This window comes from Triturus cristatus, chromosome 12, assembly GCF_964204655.1.
Source record: "Triturus cristatus chromosome 12, aTriCri1.1, whole genome shotgun sequence".
NCBI classification, from domain to species: domain Eukaryota; kingdom Metazoa; phylum Chordata; class Amphibia; order Caudata; family Salamandridae; genus Triturus; species Triturus cristatus.
The window spans coordinates 525,385,603-525,402,830 of NC_140595.1; the positions used below are offsets into that span (position 1 = coordinate 525,385,603).

The 17,228-nt window shown below is 40.9% G+C and overlaps 1 protein-coding gene across 1 annotated transcript in view; it reads left to right on the forward strand.

Moving 5' to 3' along the window:
• NECAB2 (N-terminal EF-hand calcium binding protein 2) overlaps positions 1–16,959 on the forward strand; it is a 1,135,462-nt gene extending 1,118,503 nt beyond the window's left edge. The window contains exons 12-13 of the mRNA XM_085637926.1: positions 7,547–7,638; positions 14,369–16,959. Of these exons, the coding sequence (XP_085494052.1) occupies positions 7,547–7,638; positions 14,369–14,397 (121 nt within the window). The 3' untranslated portion in view covers positions 14,398–16,959. The remainder of the gene's footprint in view (positions 1–7,546; positions 7,639–14,368) is intronic.
• The last annotated feature ends 269 nt before the right edge of the window (positions 16,960–17,228 follow it).

Here is a 17,228-nt window from a genome sequence, read left to right on the forward strand (position 1 = left end):
CCTAAGTGGGTATTGCAAGGCATCAAATTAATTGTGAAATTAAACCTGACGCCCAGGTCAAATTTAATGTCACAGTTAAAGTTCAGCAACTTTTAGAAAGTTGCCAGTCTGTGCCCAGCCAGTCCAGTGGTCTCACAAAGACCCTGACAAACCATTTGCTTTCTGCCCGCCTGGGGAGACGTGTGAACGACTTCCAGGCTTAGGTACAAAGGCAGTTATCTCAGAGTGAGGTGTGACCACCGCTGCCAGTAAGGTCACTCAGGGGGTTAGCCCAAAAGGTGAGCTTCAAAGGAGAAGCCATCTGTGAAGGGCCGTTTGTGACAACAAGGAGGCTACCTTTTGTTCATGCAGACAAAATGGAGACGGGGACAGAGAGGACATACCGGTCATCGTTTGGGCGTATAGCCCTCAGGTAGCCACAGCTCTAGGGTGGGGTGGGCTACCAAGCACCTAATAACTGAAGAGGGGTCCCGACATCTTGAGAGTGGCTAGAATAGTGCAATTTGGGATAGCCAGATGCCACACACTGCAGGAAACACATCACCATAGACAGAGGTACACAGTAGCCCATTGGCTAGTGACCATGTGGTTCCCTCAGGGCACTTTCCTGGGATAAATATGGCACTTCTAGCACCCTACCCCTCAGATCACGTTGGATTTGCAGAAAGGACCAAAGAACGATTGCCCTGCTGTCCTTGAAGCTGCAACAAGGAGAGGCTGCACCGCCAGAAGGACTGCACCTGCTGCATTTTGGGTTAGTAAAGTTTGGACTGTGGCGTCTGACTCGAGGAAAAGTTGATTCTTGGTCCCAAAACACAGCAGTAACTCCAAGGATCAGTTGTTTGAGGGACACTAGAGCTGAAGAAGCCCAAATCAGCTTGTTAGCAGGCACAGCAGAAGTTTCACTGCTACCTGCCGCTGGGCACACTAAGTTACCGATCCGCAATGACCAAATGTTGCACCCGAATCCCCCGGACTCCGGAGTGCCATCCGAGTGTGGGTTTGTCAGTCAAGAGGCACACCAGCCCCTACCAAAGGATTTTGCCCCAACTGTGGTGCAAGGAGACTAGTAGCCCAGCATCGGCTTGTCAGCAACTGCAACCAATAGGACTTTGTGGGACCACAACCTCTGTGCCAAAGTCGCCCCACACCACTTGTGGACCGAGGACTCATCACATAGGCACTCTCGTGAACTGTAACTCAGCAGGAGCATCCTTGAGCACCTTTCTGTCTGCATCCCCAGCATCAGGACTAATCTATTACTGGCTATAGCGGTTGTCCTGTACAGTTTGAAACCGGTCGTAAAAACACTCTGGTGACCATTTACCTGCCAAGTATCCTCTCTGGCCCCCCTAGACCTCCAGCCTGTAAGATTTGGTCACCCAAGATGGGCCGAAGTTGCTGAACTAACTCTTTCAAATGTTTTGAAAGTTTACAAAGCTTTTGTTGACCAATGCTTGTTTGCAGATGTATTAAAACATTTATTTCCTCCAAAATCTATATGTCGGAAGCTCTGGTGAATTTTGATCATAAAGGTCTCTAAAAATTCATTAAAGTATACTCTATTTTAATAAATTGGTGTCTGATTTCTTTTGTGTTGTGTGACTTTCTTATTTTGTTGTTTGGTACTGTTAAATGCTTTACACTCAGGGCCTCATTACGATGGCAGTCGGACCACACACCAGTCGGTGGTCCAACTGCTGACAACCCATCGGTCTGACGGCTGCATTACAATGCTGGCGGTCGGACCCTATTCAGTCGAACGAAAGACTGCTGCCTCCGCTGCCAGGATCATAGATCTCAATGGGGCAGCGGTCGTACCAGCATTCAACAATAGCAGCTGCCAAGGCAGGAACCGCTGTCAGGATTTGGTTATCCCGTTCCGACAGCTTTTTTATAGAGGGAACACTGCCATGAAAAGTTTATCTGAAAGGGATATTGGGGGCCCCAAACAGGGCCCACTCCAATTGTAGGTCACTGAAAATTGGCACTGGGGGCACATGTAGTGCCTCCACCCACCTTTGTGCACCGTGTGCCATGCACAACATGGTGCATGGCACACGCTGCATGGATGTGTGGGAGGTGCTGCATGGCGGTGGCATTTGCAGCTGCTCTTTACCAAGGCTGCAGCATGCCACCACCATCGTTCTGACACCTTTACGATCACCAGCATCGAAATGTGGCAGTCGAACTGCTGCATCCTTGTTTGACACTCACCTGACTGCCGCAATAGTGGGCAGCAGTCTGACCAACTGCCATCATATTCAGGGCCTATGTTCCTTTGTCAAGCCTTGCTGCTTGAAGCCGCAGCTACCCAGGTTTGAGCAAAGGTGTTACATACGAGCCTGATTGGACTCAAGACAGTTTTTGTGAGTGTATTCCACAATAAGACCCCACAGCCACATCCTATAATACACTAAAATACTGACAGTGCTCCTGTCCTAGAACACCCACAACCCTGCACACCTGAGCAGATGTACTCACTTAATAGTCTGTCACACCAGTAGAATTTTCTGTGTCTGTAAATCAGTTCACCAGTGTATAACCACACCAGTTCTGAGACAATAAGTGTTTTGCTTTTTGCAATAACACATGTGCTCCAGCGTGGAGTACAAAATCCCTCCCTCCGTCACAGACCAAAAATCTCACAAACATACACTATCCATTCATTTGCTGGTGGGGCCCATAACACCAACATTCACTCACCATCAATCTGTGTTTCTCGGGAGGCGATTATCTTCCAAACGCTGACATGAAAGGAATGACCTCTTTACCCTAATGAGCAACAAATCTACGCAACCTTCTAATACTCATTAGGCCCTGCACTTCACCTTTAGTATTCCTCTCATAAATCGGGATGGATCAGTTAGTTGCAGGTTTAGGTTGACTTCCAATTCTCTAATTTACCTTTACATTAATACATTTTCAGTGAATAAACAACCCAACTCATTTTGTAGTTATTCAATTCAATCTTTATCTAATTAATGCAAATTAAATCAATAATTTAATCAAGTCGCCAATCATATTTACCTATTCTGGATAATTGGCGTCCTCGAAGTCAAATCTGGTAGTCTCGCAAATCTATGCCCATCAAATTGAGTAATTTCAGTTCATCAGGAGTTTGGGCATTAATTCAGTCCGTCAAAGATTCAGGGAAACAGCTGTCCTGCAGCGTCACCATCCTCTCCGTCAGCATAACGTCAGGAAATCGAGAAAAGCCAAAAACGAACCCGCACCAACCTCTCTATTCTACCATAATGTATAGTAAAAATCATTGACAAATTGTAACAAATATGGGTCTTCAGCTCCTCTGAGTGGACAATCGAAAATCGTCTGACAGGGTTCTCACAAAATAATGTCTCTTAGATCATCAGTCTTGCTTGTTCCGGTTTTTAAAGGCGTCTTATTGTTCTTTCTGAAAAGCTGGCTTGCTTCCCAGGGCGACCTTGGTGGGTACAGTCTGGTTAGGGTCATGACAAGGCCACTGTAGCTGGTGTTAGCGCAGGCGCACTTCACCCAAACCTCGTGTAGCGTCGACGATCAGGTTAGATACCAGAGGCAGCCATTTTGTGGCAGGCCCAAATGGTCAACTTAAGCAAAAAAAAACCACAAAACGTAATTAATACATAGAAAGGACTAAATAAATGTTATTCCCTCATTAATACCCATATGTGTGTGTATTTATCTAGCAATAAGCAACACTCAAGCGGTTTATACTTACAAAATAAAGCACAAATCACAAATACATCATAATGCGTACATAATTTAGTTTACGAATTAATAAAGTCATGCAAAGCAATCCCACGTGTATTTCAGTCATTAATAAGGGTGATTAATAATTTCCAATTCAATCCATTAGTTCGATTATAATTAAATAATTAATTTAATTAGCATAAACTTGCAAAATGGGGAGGGTGTACAAAAATTTTGAATTACCCGCTCCAGCACATGCACAGGGTATTGGCAATGGAATCCACAGGATTCCCCTACGGTCGGAAGTGCTTACACAGCCAAGAGAAGGTGATCCTTGATTAGGTGTGCCAACTTCTTACCCTCTTTGAGGTTCAAGGCATCCATTGAAATTATTCACCCCGCCCACCCACACCGGTCTACCAAGCATGCACTGCTGGCTGGAGAGGGAATTCTTGGGGTTTCATGAGCCCCAGGGTGGAGGAGGCAGGGTGTACCACCAGTTATGAGCTAGCTGGTCTCACCTCCATAGTATCAACATATTAACACAATACAGCTCATGTACAAATTGTATTGTGTACCGCTACCTAATCCTTACCTAATCCTTACACTGCCTTGGGTAGTGGGTGGCACTACCATGGCAGAGGAAAGATTCCTCTCCCAAGGCCTAAATGGAGAGTTTTGCTATACAAATAGTAAAAATAATGACATGATAGAGATATAAATAACAAAATGAACAATGTGTCGCTTATATTTCCCTTTTAATAAATGTGTTTATTTTGTTTTGATATGTATAGATTTAGCATGTTTTAAAAAAAAAAATCAAGGATACTCAAAATATATATGAAGGTAATCAAACATTTTCTGCAACATATATTTAATTGAATACAAAAAGTAACCTACATCATTAAAGTGTCTCATGAGGTGGTGTATCACAACATACAGGTTTGTGAAGTTTTACCATACACTTCCTTTAAACTCCATTTGCCCATTGCTTGCTCTACCATGACCAACCTCCACATTATATACACCCAATTCTTATATTTTCAATTCTTGATGGATTTTAAATTCATCAAAGCTGATTGTGGTAGGGAATATTGCAGGAAGAATATTCAGGGGTAGCAATACCATGACCTGAATAGTGATGGATAAAAAATAGAACTAGTGCACAGAGGAAGGTATGGATATACTATCCTCATCTCCACATCTACATACCTTGAAGATATATTTATCACCGAGGTACATGCACACGGAGTTAGGTATACAAATATACCTTTCCATATTTTGTCTCTCAGTATTCTGGTCACAATATTGTGACCCTTTGATATTCTGTCTCAATATTTCCTACCCATACCATTAGAGCTACATGTTTCCGCACTGTGCAAACCATGTTGTCTAAGTGTGCGGGTCCACTTTTATCCACATGATCCATATATTTGAGAAAGTGAAAAAAGAAAACTTTAAAACTCATGAGCAGCACTTGGGAACACACCTGGATAAGACCCTCCCTATAAGGACATTACCCTCTTTCTCAGGGATATATTTTTAACTGCACAGGGTTATGCCTAGCCCTACATTCTAACGTGTTCTAACGTGTTGATGTTTTGGTGTTTCAGATCCTTCATTATGTCTTCCTACGTTATTGCAACTAGCATTACTTGCTGCAAGGGCCTGAGTGCTGATACTCCTGTAGATTCTTAGTGCATTGTTTATCTTTCTGAAACACACCCTCCATGTCTTTAAGGAAAATGCATATGCTTTGTTATCGTACCATAGTTGACATCACTGGGTCAGTGGAAAGAGCGTTGGCACACATGAAGTAGAGAACTCAAAATCAAAGATATCATGTAATACAAATTAAAATTAATTCAAATTTACTTCTCATTTTGGACTCGGCTCAGATCAAGACAGTGTCACAATTCATATGAGTAGATCGACAACATTCCAAGAGAGTGAACTCCAGTGCCTTGTTGGTGAAATTAAGTGTAGGGCTCAAGTTCAATTGTGGCAATGGTCATTACCCTTGTCAGATGGGGACCATGGAAGGAAAGGGCCAGGCTTGGGTAGGAAAAGTGACTAACAGGCCTATGGTCAGGCCAGTTGGTAAGAGGATGATTTGTTTTATTCCTGTAGATAAACTGGGCTCCTTGCTTTATGGTCATGTGCAGAATGACCATGAGCCAACCTTGGCAGGTACAGTATGAAATGTGCCTCCTCCTACAACAAATAACCCCAAACTTCAGGGAGTGACAGCGAGGCCTGGGGAAATGGCTGCTTTTCTGGAACACAGTTAAGATTGGCCTCCTGTGGGAGGTGAGTAGAATAAAGGGTCTCTGAGGGAGGAGGGCACCTGAGGAGCAGGATGCATTCCATAGAGTGCATCTATGCACATCGAGTGATCTGCCAAACACTGAGCCTATGTAGCCAGTAGGTTCAGGGAGGCAGATCTTGCATTGGAGGTTGGAAGACCAAAAGTGGTCCGTTAGATACCTGGGGAGTGTTTGGGGAGAGTGGTGGATGATGGAAATGTTCTTGCATTCAATTATCTGTTCACCCAAGATCCAAGGGCAGACACAATTTGGTTATTACTTGTTAATCTAAATATTAGTTGGGCAGTAGGGTTCTGGCCTCTTTGCATGTTGACAAGTGTCTTCTCAGAAATTTGGGACATGTGACTTAATTGTTTTAGATGTTAGTCTCTGGTATTACTTTGGCTTTATTCCGCAAGTCAAGCACCACCTCATCCAACCTACTTCTCCCACTTTGCTACATTTCCTTTCCATATGGCTGTAAACTGTACAGAGTCTACTATAGTAAGCCCTTTTTGTTTGTTGCTTTAATGTATCTCTTAAGTGGCTGGCTCTCAGTATACCTTTGGCAGTCTTTTTTTCCCTGGGAACAAATTGTTTTTCCTCTTTTGGCCATCTCTTCTCTGTATCTTTAAGTTAGTTCAGCACTTTGCATTCCTTAAAAATTGAGTTTGAGAATAATTGCTGTGCTTATGCACTCAATGTGTAGGAGTGGTCCAGCATTTGACACGCCTGCCAGCCAATATATTAGCCAGCCCACCTGTGTACGTCAATTATGTCAATTCCTCTTCTTACCTTTTGCAATCTGTCCTTACTGTTGGTTGCTGCAGCTTTTGCAGGTCACTCACCCGGTCCAGCATGCATTCGTTTGTGCTGATCCCACATGCCTGGGGAAAGAACAAATGCCTTATCTTGAACTTCACAGGCGTAAAGGGAGGTCTGGGGAGTGACTTGAAGCCCCACTGTATATCTCTGCAGCAATCTGACGTGGAATTGTAATCATGTACTAATCTGGAAACAATTGGTGAACAATGGAGTACTCATTTCAGTTTTGGAGAGATCTCTGCCTAGCTTTTTCACCCAATTTGATTAATGTAATGAATTTCAACTTAATGCAGCTTTAAAATATATGTACTTATTTTATAGGATTATGTTTTATATTTTTAACCATTTTACTGATATCCGCACTAGGTACATAGTTTCTTGCAAAGCTGCTTCAACAATGGGGGGAAATTAATGTTCAATTAATGTTACTTCCCTGATTTGTCTTCCTGTGATGTTACATCTTAGAGGGGCCTTGGAGGTTTCTCTTCTGCCCGGGGCCCCCCAAATCCTAGAACCATCCCTGTATTTAACCCCAAAAAAGATGCTCACGCTTTCAGCATACATAGAGAACTTATGGATGTATTTTGTAGTTGGCATATTTACAGCAAAGCTCTTCCTTAAAAATGGGTGCTTTTTGTTAGGAATAAGTATATTGTAGTAGGCAAGAATGGTTGGAAAGTCAAGCTCAGCAATGAATATTCTGCTTGTATTTGTTTTTTCAGACATTTGCAGAGCGCCGCCTCTAAAATATTTCAACATGTAAAGGTCGACACACTGACTCAGCCGGACGCGGTCTCCACCGTCTCTGTGCCAGGTAAGGGCGACGTCAGAGAAGATTTGTCAGTAAATGCAGAGACCTTTACAGTGACCTTTGCACTGATCTGTCAAAAATGATTATTCTATTTCCTGCATCCCCCCACCTTGAATTGTGACGTGCTCAATACTGTAAGGAGTGTAATATGGAAAATGCAAGGTCGTAGCAGAGTAAATATCTATTATTTTGCCTAATCATTTAGCATACACACACATGCGAAATATCCCGAACAAACTAAAGCACGTCAAATATGAGCCCCCCATCCAAGCAACACCAATGGCGTCTTTTTACTTAAATCATAGCGGAAAAGGTTAAACACTATCATTTTTTCACCATTTCCAATAAGCAACAACATCAACAATGTACACTGTAGGTAGCTAAGGAAAGAAAGACATGACAGTTGAGAGAAAACCAATAATCAAGAACACAGTTCCACTAAGATGTCTCTGATAGCAACTAGGGGTTGGTAAAAAATTCTCCTCAACTGGTGGAGTTTGCAAAGTGTTGCCCACTCCGCATTGTGCTTGGAATGAGGAATTCTGGGAAAGCTCTACGAACTACAGTGAGGCAGTTTTTTCTCACACATGGCTCATCAACGGTAAGTTGGTGAGAGCAAGTGAGAATCTGCATCCCCTAGCACGATTTTTGGGTGCTAGAACGCCTCCTGGTGAGATTTCTCAAATGCGAGCGGTCGCGACAGGTTGCGACTGTTCGCGTTGAGCAAGCTGCTGCTTGAGTAGAAAACTATTGGAGCGGCAGAAAGAAGCAGCGCCCTTGGGCGCATGCGTGGTGCCATTTGTACTGATTTTACAAGCACAGATCAAACGCCCGGCACTGAAAATCAGCAGGAGCAGCGTGACGTGTCAAATTCTGCCTATAGGATCTCGCTGAGTTTTTATGTAATTCTGCTGAATTCCACGGAGTGAAACTCCGTCAGTTCAGCCCATCCCTAATGACAACAATACCAAATGCCCAATTAATAGAACTAGTAAAAGCCAAAGGCATACTAGACTTCAAAACATCAGAAGTCAGATTTGTAAAATCATAAGAGGTGCTTGGAAGCGGCCAAGTGTTGCAGGCAGCAGGAAGGCGTGTCAGTTACAGCCAGGGGCGTAGGGAACCCCCCACTTTAGCAGCTGAAGTGAGGGCTCCAACTGGGCTTAATAATCTCGTGAACTGGGTCCACATAAACAATAATTAGTTGGTTATGGGCCTCTTATGTCTGCAAGTCTGCAGACAATGCTGATAAATAGCACTGCTAGGAAATATCATGAGAGAAGGTTGTGAGCTTTCAGCTGGCATGCACAGGAAAAACCGCTCAATAGTAGAAAACAGAGAGAGAAACAGATTGAAAAACAATGAAGTCGAAAATCTTCAACTGGATGAAGCTGGAGGGTAGAGCCAATGAGAGTTTGCTGAGGGACCACTGAAAAATATTTGCTGCTGCGGGGTGAAACGGAGCGGTAGCTGCCTCAAAGTCATGTCTAACCAGCAACTCACCTTGGGCAGATAGATGAGCAGGTTGGTCTCAGTTCTCAGAGTAGTTTTTTTTAGCCCAAAAATGTAAAAGTCCTGAGTTTTGGATTTTGGCTATATGGGCTTCTTTAACACCACAACCAAGAGTTCAGGACTTGAGGAGCACCACTTGGGGGTTCAAGATGGTGAGAGCCTTTTCTGTCCCTCAGCTCTGAACAGGATGCCAGCAAACTAGCCCTTGGGGTCATTCTGGTAGTCCTGGATTCTCTCGATAAAGAAGGCCTCAAGCAGTATAGCAGACCTATAAGGATTCAAGGCAGGCTCCAGGCAGCAAACTAGTCCTTATAGGTGCAGCAAAGCAGTCTTCTGAAGTACACAGCAGGCCACAGCAGAAGGCAAGCATCTGAGAATCCTTCCGCATTTCCAGAAAGTAAACTGAAAAATGGGTCTAAGACTCCCCTTCTTATACAATGTGGCTTCCTTGAAGTAGAATATGTTTCTAGACAGTTCACTTTGAAGTGCTTTAAGTTTCCTGGCTCCTCTGCCCTTGCCCCAAGCTGGATGCATGAACAATGTGTGGGTGACATATCCTTTGTGTTACAGCAGAGCACAACTTATTTTGTTTTAAGTGGGGCTGTGCCTAGCTCTGCACCCCAAGCCTGCCATTTGATGGCCCATCCAGGCACACCTAATCCATCTATTGTGTGGCTGTTTGGGAGGAATAAACAAAGTCCAACTGCCAAGTGCACCCAGTCATGTGGCCCAGGGGAGGCTGCATACACCGAATAGTTTAAGCCAGGAAAATACCAACTTTCTACAGATGGCATTTTCAAAATTGTAACTTAAAATCCAACTTACCACACAAGAGGATTTTTAATTACAATTTGTTAGACACTAAACATGAAATGCTTACCTGTTCTTAATTAAACATTAGACTTACTACATGTAATAAGCAACCCAATGTATTTCTATCAGACAGGTAGGCCTCACAGTACTGAAAATCAAATATAGGAGTTTTTCACAACCTGGATATCTAAAACTTAAAAGCACATGTCCAACCTTTTAATAAAATGCATTCTGTTCTATAGGCTACCTAGGGCCTACCTTAGTGGTAACGTATATGTAATAAAATGGGAGTTTAAGGCTTGGTAAGGGGGTTATTTTGCCAAGTCGAATTTGAAGTTTATGACTGCATTCAGGCTGCAATTGCAGGCCTGGGACATGATTTAAGGGGCTACTTATGTGGGTGGGACAAGTGCTACAGGCCCCCTAGTAGTATTTAATTTACAGGCCCTGGGTATATAGTATGCCATTCTACAAGGAACTTGTAGGTAAATTAAATATGCCAATCAGGTGGAAGGCAATTGTACCATGTTTAAAGTAGAGAGCACAAGCACTTTAGCACTGGCTAGCAATGGTAAAGTGCACAGTCCTAAGGCCAACAAAAACGAATTTCAGCAAAAAGTAGAGGCAGAATGTTTGGGGGAAGACCACTCTAAGGCTGACAGGTCTCCCAGAAAATAATACTGTGCTCACAGCACTTGATATATATTGTCTATTGATCAACACTCATCTTAAATGGCAAGACTCTACTAATTTTGCAGGCATCTAAGCAAATCTATTAGCTGTGGTATGATCATCTTTACTTGGATTTACCTTACCATGTCATTCCATGCACCCTTTCCACATACATAAATTATGGGCACAAGTCACAAAAGTACAGAGACATGCACCCCAGTGTTTGTATGAGGTCTCTTTGCAAATATTGAAACAGTGTGTTTCAGAAACCCTGCAGCCATGGAGTTGAGTCTCATTCAATCTAGAATCTTTTATAAACATATAATATTTGTTTTGCCCCTTTAAAATGCCAATCTTTAAATTGTTACTAAAATAATTGTTCATTAATACTAAAACTTCACATTTACATATATTTATTTTGTACTGTCATATTTTTCAGATACCTTCAATAAGTCTTGTCAATGTATCAAATGTCATTTCTGGGTTGGTAACAAGCAATATAGAAATGCTTTGTACTTCTTTTGTTTTTTACCATGACAAATGTATTTAATGTTTCCGTTCAATCTATCAGTCGTAGAAAACAGTATTAGCTGTAAATCAAACATTAGTGATGATGATGGACAACCTTGAAGAGTATAACTTCTCATTTTCTAAGGTGGTAAAATCACAGGCATTTTATTACATAATATATGAATTCATTTTCCTAATAAAATACTCAAAAACTAAAAGTGTCTCTAACTAGCAAAAGGGAAGTCCCAATCTACTCTATCAAATGCATTTCAAGCACCTATAAGTATTTACAAAATCGAATAATAATCTCAGACAATTGCCAGCTTATCTACATTGAATGAACTCAGTTCAACCCTTTGGTAATATGTTCCTAATTAGATTATTCAGCCTTTTAACAAATATCACAGTAGGATTTTTTCAGTTATGTTTAGAAACATCGAAGGCCAATAACTGGCACATAAAACGACTTCCTTATTTCTTCTTTGGAGTCACGAATGACTCCAGAAAACATGCTTTCAAAGTGTGTAACAATAATTTTTCACAGACATGCATAAATTATCTTGGTAGTCCATTTAGCAAATGTGAATAGTAAGCCTTTAATTTAATTGTTCCCTCTGATAGCCCCACACTCTAATCTAACAAAGATATGTCATCTTCCAACAGCATCTTTTTATGAACAAAGAATTGGTGAATCTTGCTAGTGTTATTCTCATTGTGTGGAGGATACAAATAGTGATCAAAATTATGAAAAGCACAATCATTTTAGTTACATTGGTTACCAGTCTTCCCGTGTCTCCCTGGTTAGCCCAAATATTCTTATTTAAGTCTAATCATTTAATCTGTACTCCACCCTATCATATGATGCCCAATACATTTGTTTTGTTCTGTTTTGTTCTAAATAGTGCAGAGCCTGCTAGCTTCAGGTTAAATTTGTTTTATTGAAAGTTTTGATACACCACTTTTGTTAAGTTGAAATTGTTCCTACTTTGCCAATATTGTTTCTCTTGAGTTCTAATATTGACTTCAAATCTTCAAAATGTGAATAGTTTTCCTTATTCTTGTTAGAACAGTACAGATCATTATCTCCCAGCAGAAACTTTATAGGTACCTCATGAAGCAGGAGAATCAGCTGCACTTTCCATCTGAGAGCACAAAATGTCCTATTTTAATTTCTTATGAAAGCTTTATATTTCTTTTACCTGAAGAATGCTTCAGACTAATTGTTTAGCTTTCAAAGTTCTAAGAGTTAGATGTAAAGCCGATTCTCCTGCCTGATTAATAAAATAATGAATTTAAGAGGCTACCAAGTGAATTTGTACTAGAAGAATAGATACTTAACTAGAATTAGTTAACTCCATGCTTCTAATTCTGTTTTCATCTTATTTAGTATATTCCTATAATATTTTTAGATATGAGGGGGGGCTGGACAATTGGTCTAATCGTATATTCTGTATTAGAGTCAAATCTCCATCTAGAATTCAATTTACAGTTACTTTTGGAGTAACGGAAATGTTTTGAAATATGCTGTTAAAAACAAACTGCTGTTTGTGTTACAAGCATATACAATCACCAATGTTTAGACACTCTCTTGAAGGCATACTTTCACTACCAACGTTCTTATCCTCACCATCTGGATTCTACAAAACTGTTACTCCCCTTCACTTTAAATTATAAGATATATAAATTAGAGTTTCAATCAGTGCTTCACGCAACTTTTGTACCTTCATGTCAGTAAAATGACTCACTTGAATAAAAGCAGAATATTTTGGTTTGCTTTTCAGTCAACATTGTTTTGCTCTTTAGGATTATTTTCACCCCTTCACATGTTATTTCAAAAACACATTTATTTTGACATTTTAGGCTCTTTAAATTGCACATTGGATACTGTCAATATCATTTTGTCAGCACCCAACACTTATTGTAACCTCTGAGGCAATTTATTCCAAAACTATCATCACCCACTGTACTCCCTCAAATTAACTTACTCACTCTCAATACACACGAAAATAAACAATACCAAATCCACAATAAATTTGGCACAGTAGTCAAATTGCATTACAAACTATCCAATTGGTTTTCTACATTACATTCTCCATCCTGGGCAGTCATAATATTAAATATATCTTTAATATTGTCCTCTTTGATTTCCATTCACTCTAAGTTATTTACTATCCTTAAAGATTCCCCATATGTTCTGCTTACTCAGGCTTCTACTCTTCCACTTGTCTTAGCATTATCCTTATATCTCTGCTTTCCTACTCCCCCACTCACTGCTTAACCTTACTCTCCTTCTCCAGCCCCCTCTTCTCACTCTCCATTACTGTGAATGCAATTACTCTATCATTCTATCTCAATGTATTCCTCTATTTCTTCCTACCGTTCTCACTCTATCAGTCACCCATCCTCTGCTTTTTATCTGTTGCTAATCTTTAACCTCTCTTTTTCGCTTCCAAAAGCAATCCTGTCTCCCAAGATCCAAAGGGCTACTTGGGCTGTTGGGTAGCAGTCAGAAAGTAGATAACTCATCATCACAGTGCACTGTAATAGCCATCTGCATTTCTAGTCCATATGCCTATGTATGAGGGATGCTTTTCTAAGGATTTAAGCAATACCGACAACATTCGGTCAGCATTCAAGCAACATTTACTGATGGTTTAACTTCACTTTAAAGGGGAAATCTAGTATAGAGGGAAAATTGTCCTGTTTGGCCAGCCCTGAGTCTCTTACAAGCAGCAAGAAGAAGAATTCTAGAACTTCATTTGTTTGATGCTGTCACCTAGAGTCTTAAGATTTATTGTTACATTCCCCAAAGGGTGAACCCTTTAAAAATATCCACTTTCTCACTAAAGGTTCACCCATGTGGGCTACTGCATGTTAGTGGAAATTTCCAATTGGACCTCCTCACCTTACTAGAGAACTCAAATGTTTGACAGACTGACAGATAATACTCCAGAGGACCCCAAATGTAAACTGTCTATGGAATCAACCTAGTGCATCACTAGCACTATCACCAAAAACATTTCCAAACACAAATGCCCAAAAATTTTGCTTTGCTTTTGCACCTCTCTCTCTTCCTGAGATACATGATAATGAGTAGATAGGATGCTTCTACTTGTCTCGGTATAGAGAAAGAAACACCAATCACATAGTCTAGAAAATCAGAAGAAATCAAAATTACACAATTTACAAAACATATATATTTACCTTCTTTGTCTTTTTGTTACAGCTGCATGGTGTACCCTCAACAGAGATTGACAGCTCTCCCGAGAAGGATCACCAAAGGAGAAGAGAACCTGCAGCCTATGGGCCCGGTCTCTGTTCACTGAATGCTCTGCCCATATTGCAGGGGGCCTGCACAGAGTTGGCCCTGGTCTCTTCTGTCCACTGAATGCTCTCCCCCCATTGCAGAGGACGTGCCTCCTGCTTTTTTAATCACTTTGTTACGAGTCTTGTCTTCTGAATACACTTCTAAACAGGAATGTGGGGAATGTATTTGCTTGCTGTTCGAAGTGAAGGAAAAACATAAACTCATTGCATCTCTTTCCCACAGAGGAGGGAGCTGGAGAACTGTTCTCCCTGCATCCTCATATTGTATCATCCATCATCATCAAACTGCATAAGCCAGTAAAATGTATCAGGACAGTATCTCCTGTGACATGGGCAGGGGTGGTGACATTCCCCCGTCGTTTTCCAAAGGAAATCCTTTTTAAAATGTGTCTTTTTAATAATTTGTAAACATGTTCCTCCCACCCTGGCTCTGGTGCTCCAGGGCAAAGCTATCCTACAACTGTATATTTAACATTTGTGATTGTCTGCTCTATAGTGTGGCGGCATTAGGGGTAGAGAGTGGTAGTACTTGCTTGTAGCTACAATACTGTGATTGATGTGACCTATGTGACTCCGGAAAGCCAGATTTCTCTACAGATATATTGAATTAAATAGCACTTGAATTGTAAAATGCACACAGTGGTTTCTAAATCCACTGATCTGAGGCCACGTACAATTAATTAAAAACTGCAGTAGATGCAATAGCCTCCTTTTTATATCATTTTAAAAATACTACATTTGATGGGTAGTGTTGTGTGCCAAATTCTATTGCCGCAAATAAATTAAATTAGTAAAGCATAGTAAGTGCTCTTCAATAGACTTTGAACGAACTCCAAAGAGTGTATGACCCACACAGGAAGCCGATCCATCTGCCTCCTAGCCCCAAGACTATGGAACACCAGTTTACATTAATTGTATCAGTAGACAACATCTGGATATCTGGTTGCTTGTGTAGTAATCTGCTACTTGCCTCAGATACTCAATATTGCTCCTTAGGTCTTGTGTTGTGATCAAACGGGTGGCACGCCTTCACTCTTCAAGCCCAAAAACAACATTAGGCAAAAGGAAAAATGATCGATAAGTTAGATTCAGTCACGCTTATCTGTTGTTGGGACATCAATTACTATGGGGTAGAGTAGAAGAGGATGGTCAACACCAAAACAGTGCAGTTTTCAGTTGCAGAGACAAAGGACAAAGAAAGGCAATCCTATGCGATGTAGTTTCAGGATTAAATAGGGAAATTGAACTTTCGGGAACGAGGACACAGCGACCCATAAAGTTGGAAGCCACAAGGAAGCACCTTAAATACCACTTAAATCCTTAATGGAGTACTTGTTCTCTTCAAATTTATACAGGGACCATGAAGTAAGTTGCCTTCCATAGAACGGGAAATCGCCAAAGACTGCACTCCAAATAGAATCTAGACTGTCAGATAACACGTCATCCCAAAATAGATTATGGATCCTGTAGCAGGCAGTATCCAGTATTGCGGCAGTTGCTCAGATGAAGAAGATAGAGTGAGTGCTACTCTTATGCTATGAATCTTCATTACTACATATAGCCCCTGCATGCTCTGTTTGAGGATCTTCTTTCCCATATTACAGGATTATCATGATGGTGGGTCAAATTGCCAAACATCACTCAGGCACCATCTCCAACTGAGTAGAATTCTGGATGCCATGTTGGTGTGGGAACATTGATGTCTCAATTGCACTGTCTTGAAGGAGGCTTACAAGACTCCTTTCTGGGTGGCTGCCAGGGCTTCAACTCTGGCCCTTTTGAACCCTGCTGGCGGTCTTCTGTATAGGTGGCACCAAAAGTGTGCAAACAGCAGTTTACGAGTACGTCACTGTAATAATGCGTTGTCTTTCTAACATAAACTGGTTGATAAAAATGCAGCAAGTGCTGTAAAGCTCACAGTGTTTTTTTTATAAAACTTCTGTGTGGTAGTAACAATGATCCCCTGGGCTTTTTGAATTCATAATAAGGACTGTAACTTTTAAGTTCATTAATTGCCGAATCCTGAACAACATTGCTAACATTTCTGAGAAAATCACATTAGGAATCCTATATAATCCCATTTCGTTTGTTCAGTTATGTTTTATCCCTTTTAAGAACTTCACTCGTTAACCCTCCCTATAGTTCTTTATTTGTATCCTTCACTTTGAAAACAATGCATGATGAGCCTTGTTGTACAGTCTTATAGAAGCCAATTTTGCTGTAGAAAGTAGCCTTCCTTGTTCCTTTACAAAGCTTTGTGGTTTCTATTTTGTATATTAGGATTGGACTGAAGAAAATCCCTTTTTGGAATGTCAAATTGCTTAATTTCTTCACTATGACTGTAATGTTTGATATTATGACAAATGTATGGTATTTAAAGATTATATGATATTAGTGCAATGCCGGATGCCAGTATTATAATGAAAAAGTAATTTATTAGGATATGTACAGTTGAGTAATACCAAATAAAATATGGTTGAAAAATGTCAAGCCTGATCTCTTTTTTATAACATGGCTCCTTTCAGGCTTTCAATATGTTTTGTGATCAGTGTTTGGGAACAAATGAAGACATTCTTGTTGGAAAGCTAATACTTACACTGAAAAACCATTAAGTCAACTAGCCAAAGACCATCTGTTACCAGAATATTTTCCATTCTTTTGTGGACGTAATGGCGGTTAGATGCTCGAATATAATGAATGATCTTAGTTGTGTTTGTTCTACAATCTCTCTTGGTGGGATGCCTCGTCTTACTTACAGT